A 7,500-nucleotide genomic window follows, 5' to 3' on the forward strand; every position below is an offset into this window, starting at 1 on the left:
GCTTAATTGCAGACCCTTCTGAGGTTCTGAGTGTAGTGCACACAAAATTTCCTGAAAGTGTCATGGTTTTGGGTGTTGTTAGCAATGAAGGACATGTGATACCTCCTCTCTTTTCTCCTCAAGGCCTTAGGATGAATACTACTGCACATATTGAGATTATGAATAAAGTTGTTAAGTCTTGGATCAACAGTGTATGCAATGAGAGGCCTTATGTCTTTCAACAAGATTTTGCACCATCAGACAAGGCTCAAATGACACAAGAACGGATGACCGACAATTTGCGTGATCACACCACCCCAACATTTGGCCTCCTAATTCTCCAGATCTCAATTCACTGGACTACTATGTATGGAGTATCGTTTAGAAATCTGTCACTGAACACCTCCGTAGCAACAAAGTTTTTTCAAAGCCGCCGTAGTTCGAGTCATGTCCGATGTGGACAAGGACCACTTAATCCGAGCTTGTAAACGATTTCGACTTGGCGTAGAGGCAGTTATTGATGCTTCTGGTGGTTTTATTGAATGAAATTATTAAACTAATGATTTAGCTTTATGTTTATAGTATTTTAATAAAAATACAGTTTTTTTCTGTTATTATATAAATATGTCCTCAGATACCGTTCACAATATCCATATAGATAATACTGCATGTATTCACAACGTTCCATATTTCCTTCAATATAGGGTCAGTGAAAAATTGATGAACCAAATTGCTCAGGTTAAACAAGTAGAGCTCTGTAAATGACCATGGATGGTTGGCTTGCAGAAAAAGGCGAAATCATTGGAAATTTAACATGAAAAACATCGAGGACCAGGGGATTTGAAAGAAAAAACATATGACGCATTTCGATATTTCTAGCAATTCTAGTGAATTCATACAGAGATGCTCAAAGTCTTCATATAGGTATATCCCACAGCACACATGTGATGTTAATTACCTGAACTTTTGGTAGATATATCCATTGACATTGTTTCAGAAACAGAAGAAACATCAGTAAATTCTTTTGTTGGCAACTTTGAAATTTTGTGCAAATTACGAAGAATGCTTCGACGAACAATCTTTGTTGATAGAAACGATAAACAAATAAATAGTCCAACGAATGAGTTTAATATAGAAAATAACAGAGAAACTTCTTCAATGTTTGTAAATGTATACAAAAAAGCGAATGTCCATGTAAGTCCCATTACAAGGAATAGTTTTATGGAAATGATGAACTCCTGTTTATTATGTTCTGATAAAAATTTTGAAGAAAGTTTGTTGGCCATATAGAGCCCTCTGATTGTGAGTATAAACGCTATGATATTAAGGCATAAAATTATCATTATGGGGATCGCAAAAAACCATAGGAGACTTTTTCCATTTGTAATCCAGCAAATACCAATTCCATATTCTGGAGAAAGACCATGATTTCCAGGTGTGTTCTCAAATATCAGTGATACAGATACTATTACAAGTGGACATATCCAAGCATACAAGGAATACAATGCAAGCCTCTTGGTGCCTTTTCCTTTTCTTCGAAGCTGCATAAATCCTGAGAAAGTGTGCCAGGCATCAAATGACATGACATTCATCCAGAAGAAAGTCGCTAAAAATGCATAATGCATGACAACAGCTAAAGATTTACACAGCACTGTAGATGTAGTGACTTGTGATGAGATAAGAAATAGAAGCTCAGCTACAAACAGTGCTGACAAAAGACTAATGAGTAATTTACCTGGTAAGGTACGGAGATCAGGTATACAGATATAGACTATAATAGTGATTGCTAGAGCTGGAATATAGATTACGAGTCCTACTAATGTGATATAGCTCCCAGCTACGGAATATTTTGACATATCATTGATATTTGATATCTTATTGGTACCATTGTTTACACAGATACTTATTATACCTTGAGAATCACGAATGAATTCTGATTGGTTCAGCAAACGTTGGGTATTATTTAAGTAGAGACGACCATCGTTGGTGATGTAGTATTCCGATTCATTTAAACTCGTTGTCGTACAGTTTAGTTGAGGATGGTAGATAACTTGTCGACATTGATTGGTATTGATATCGTAGACAGCTTGTTTTGGACACGATGGCAACTCCACCAGTGTATGCTTCTTTGCAGTGGACTTATCAGTTACCTTTATAGAATTTGTATGATAATTGAAAAGGACTGTTAAAACCGTAGGGAGAACTTTCACGTTAGCTTTAGGATAGGGCACTTTACACGGAACCTCAGAAACCCCGTTGCATGTGGCGCAGCCTCGGTTTTTGTAAAACCTGAAATGTTTATATTTGGTACGTATAAAATATTCTTCCTTATCTAAATATATTAACGCTATGGGCTGTGATTCACATGCGATTCTTTGTTCCGTGTTATTGTTACCATGAGGACAGTTCGAAATATATGGAATACAAGAATACAAATATTTCTCCAGATCTTCTGATGGAGGTTTCAGAGTTGACTGGCATCTATTCTTGACATAACTTGTAATATCTTCGAAGCTTACATTGGGCCTGAATTCACATTTATATAAAAGATTCCAAAGAATAAATTCCTCTTCATGACACAGAGCGCAATATAGGTTCCTATAGAGTATTTTACTTGTTTTACCAAAAGCAGGTATGTTTTGTAGTTGATCATCTGAGTCAGGATTTTCACAATTGTTTACGTATTCCATAACATCATAGTTAGGTGGACAACGATCAATTTGATAATAATACGAGCCATCAGCGTCTTTACAACTATAATATGATGATCGATAGGGTTGTTTGTGATAAAAAGTTGTCTTATTAATAATGTCAGAACAACATTCACTGTAGAGGTTGCAGTATTGGTGACACGAACAACGTTTAGGTATGCCAAGTGTGGGAGTAACAGAACACAAAGCTGGGCTACAGTTGTTGAAGTATGTTGCATGTGATATAATATTTGAGAGCAGTGGAAGTAAAATTACAAACGATTGAATAAAAGTTCCCATTTTAAAACTATAATTAACAAAGTAATAATTGAGCCATCAAGTCTTGGTGATATTTTCGTAATTTATTTTATTGCTGTAAATTTAAAGTCCTGATATGTATCTTGAAATTTTATTTAAATATTACGTTAATCATAGAAAGAAATCGCTTTTCAGTTTCCATATTTGTACAATTTGGAAACATGCATCAATACAGTTAGCAACTCTCTTGTTTCAGATTTCTTGTCAAGTTATTAATACGAAATCGTCACCATTAAACAATCCCCGACCATCTGCTTTAGTTTCAAGCAGGTCTCATATTATATTGATTGTAAATTATCAATGCTTGCACTTCGGCCACGAGACAGTCTGTATATATATATATATATATATATATATATATATATATATATATATATATATATATATATATATATATATATATATATATATATATATATATATCGGAAGATAGTAAGAGTGTCTGTAAAAGAAGAAATATATAATTATACATATTATTGTAAATGCAAACACCCATACACACACATACACACACACACACACCCACACACACCACACACACACACACACATATATATATATATATATATATATATATATATATATATATATACACATAAATGATACATACACTTCTAAATTTAAATCTTGCTTATTTATACTACTAATCAAAGTCCACCCCTAGTAAATACATAATATATCAATGATATTCAGTTGTAGATTACTATTAGATGTCACAATGTATTGTTAGTCTAATTTGAAAATATACTTTTATTATTACTTTTAAGAAATGTCATACGTGTACTCCTTTTTACGTGTAGAGAAAAAAATAGTTAATCTGTGATCCCTTTCTTAAGCGAATATTTTCCAGAGTACTGCGACGCGTAATCACGGTGGTGTGAGTTCGAGTCTCATAGCTGGCCGCCAACGCTTATTTCTGCAAAATAGGGGTAGCTTATCCAGTTCAGGTTAGATTATTAGCCTTATTCTGCGTTTGAGAATTAAAATCACTTCTTTCTCTTGTCTAAGACATCTCAACGCTTATAAAGCAAACTTCGTTTGTTTGTTTACGTTCATCGCAATTTGAAAATATAAGAAAATATATATATATATATATATATATATATATATATATATATATATATATATATATATATATATATATATATATATATATATATATATAATATATATATATATATATATATATATATATATGTATATATATTTGCTGGAAATAGTAAGAAACCATGGTCTGGGAAATAGTTGAGATGGTAAACGTTTTAAATTTCATTCCTTTCGAGAATTTATCCTTATTTGGTGGTTTGAGTTTTCTACTGCTCTTTCTAGCACAAGGCTTTCCTATTTGGAAGCCTCCTATTGTATTTCTCTCTCTCTCTCTCTCTCTCTCTCTCTCCCCCCCTCTCTCTCTATATATATATAGTTGTATATATATATATATATATATATATATATATATATATATATATATATATATATATATATATATATATATATAATATACATTTATGAGTTAGTGTTGTAAGATTCCTGATATGAAACTGTGTGTTGAAACAGATATTGTTATATTTTAGGATGTAATATAATATTGTTATATTTCAGGATATTTTGCCAAGTAAGCGCAGGCACCATTACTGTTCTTATTTTATCTTATGTCCATTGTCCGAAAATCTTTCTTCACATATTCGTGACTTATTCAGAGAACTGACGAAGCGGAATAGGAGGATACATGTAGACGGAAAGGGTTGCTGAAGAGGTCACAGATGTGTTACGAAAGATTTCCGGACAATGGACATAAGATTAAAATAAGAACAGTAATACATGAGCGTAAAACGGATATATAGTGTGTGTTTTTTTTTGGCAAAAAAATGGATCATCCGAAAATGTAAAACTATACATACTACCCAAGATGGTACACTGTGGGACAGCACCCGGAACCACGAGGCTGGAAAGCAAACTTCTTAACATACAGCTACTCCTGTATTTGACAATAAATGTAATTCTTGATTATTAATTCACTGAGTTTTATTATTTTCAACACATTTCGAAAAGATAAACGTATTTGCCGTCAGTATTGAAAACAAGAGAATATTAGTGTATTAAATACATTAGCAATAACAAATACTGTAATAAGTCAATTAGATTTCAAATGAACAAGTGTTTACGCTGATTGAATGTTGTTTTCGTAGTAGTCTCTCTCACTCTGTCTGTTTCTTTTTCTATCTCACACACATATACACATGTTCACACACACTTGCACATCCCCGTCCACACACACACAAATCATCATGCGCTTATCCTGACATATCTCCAGACATTGCCACTATCTATACGAGAATCGTTGACAAGTGTAACTGAAATAGCGCATAACAAATGAAAAATCCTTCGCCTTCTTCTATTCGTTTTCTCCCCCTCTTTCCCTTTCTCTTATTTTTATACATATCCACCTTCTTAATTCCTCCTCTCCTCCATAATTTCATCCTCACAGACTCATCCCACGTACACACTTTTAACTTGTTTTCCCTGTTATCCCCTCCTAATACTTTCAAATAACGAGGTTCGATAGAAGCACAGTGTAATAGCATTACTTTTATGCAAATCTGAGGAAGTGCTTCTCCAATGCTCGAAACCGCATATATTACTAATTTTTCTTTTAGAAATTTCGCCTAAACTGGCGTTGAAACTGGAGATGGTAAGGAAACATGTGTAACTTATAATTAAAGATGTGTTAAAGTATTTTCTTTGTCTTCTTTTAATTCGTATATACATACGATTTTTTCTCTCCTTTTTTTCTCTCCTTGTTTCTCTCCTTGTTTTTCTGTGTCCCTTTCTGTAGAAGGGCGTAGGCTCGAAACGTAAAAGTCTTTTTCTATTTCTGAGCGTTATACTAATACATCTGTTTGTTTTGTACACCACCTATCTTTTGTTTTTTTTCGTAAACTCTCCCTATATATATATATATATATATATATACGTATGTATGAAATTGAATATTTGTAACTTGCTGATTAGTAGAGTTTTAATCTAATGAGCAAGTGTTTAGTTTCTTACTCACTAATAACTTATAGACTTGTACTTCACAAAAGATACTCTAATGCTTATATTTCTACCTACTATTCAAAGTACAATATGTTGCAATTATAACATGGTATATTAGAAAAAAATATTAGATTTGGACTCCGTATATGTATAGGATATAAAAAATACAACTACTAGATTATATATCGATTAAATGATAAAACAGGTGTATAGTATAGAAATATCTTTATTTCTAATTCTCTCTAAAGGGGACTACGGCAGCAGTACTAGATATTAATAGTTATCGCCAAGCTAACATGGCAGTCCAGATATTATCCTATTTATCTGGACTGCCATGTTAGCTTGGCGATAACTATTAATAGGTGTATAGTAATTATATATAAATACTATATTATAGAATTAAAGGCGATGATTAATGGCTTGATAACAAAATATCACGTATGTTAAAATGTCTTCAACTAAGAAAGCTTAATATATTAGCAGCGATCTCAGAACTCTTGTGATAGATTGGTGTACGGTTGATAAATAGGAAAGACCGTCAATGGTAGGGACGTTCTGATCCTTATTTTTCTTATTAATTTTTATAAAATCAAAGTATCTGTATTTATACTGAAACAAAAACACTTGTGCCCAACAACTCGAGTGTCAAAGCGTTGTGATTTCCTCGTTCTTTGTTCATTGCAATAAGACTTCGCCTTCTATGTTTTTATTTTTATTCTCGCAAATATCAACAGAGCATTTCTGTTCAAACACAACTAATTTATTGCACCAATATTTAATATAAATTAACACACAAAAAAATCGACATCACCGAGAAGACTAGAAAATTACATAGAATACAACTTAAAAACATTTGCATCAAAATCAAAAGATGAATAAGAAGTAAGATATTAGCATAATTAGGTGGATGTAGGTTAGCAGGTGCGTAAACACAGTCGTTAATGATAAGTAGACAGAGTGTATTACGATACACCCATTTGTATATAATGAACTAATTTCATGACAATCAATGCATCCAAGTGTGAAATCCGTGCAGTGTTTGTGTTATCTATACACGACAGTATTATATGAGTGATTTATTGAAAAAGTCTGGAGTACTCCACTTAAATTATTCACGTATAAGTGTGTGCGTGCGCGTGTTTGTGTGTGTATGTGTGCATGTGTGTATGTGTGTGTGCATATACACATTATTCACTCACCATTTAGTTAAAGTGCATAAGAATTGACATATTTCCTTCATAAAGTTATATATAACTTTTAACTAGTTTTGTACTTTAACTGTGAATAATCTACACACACAAACACACACATACACTCACACAGAAACACACATACAAACATACACACACTCATACACATACACGTAAACACACAAACATACAAATATACACGTTTGCATCACTTGAATCAATCACAATAAGAATGCATTTACTATTGCAGTATTAAATAGAAAATCACTACATGGCAGTATATT

At 32.6% G+C, this 7,500-nt stretch overlaps 1 protein-coding gene across 1 annotated transcript; it reads right to left on the reverse strand.

The window, feature by feature from the left end:
* Positions 1-929: 929 nt before the first annotated feature.
* LOC118765234 lies at positions 930-2,969 on the reverse strand. Its single transcript, XM_036506974.1, has one exon. The coding sequence runs from the start codon at positions 2,967-2,969 to the stop codon at positions 930-932; it is 2,040 nt and encodes a 679-aa protein (XP_036362867.1).
* Positions 2,970-7,500: the final 4,531 nt, after the last annotated feature.

This window comes from Octopus sinensis, linkage group LG10 (genome assembly GCF_006345805.1).
Source record: "Octopus sinensis linkage group LG10, ASM634580v1, whole genome shotgun sequence".
NCBI classification, from domain to species: Eukaryota; Metazoa; Mollusca; class Cephalopoda; order Octopoda; family Octopodidae; genus Octopus; species Octopus sinensis.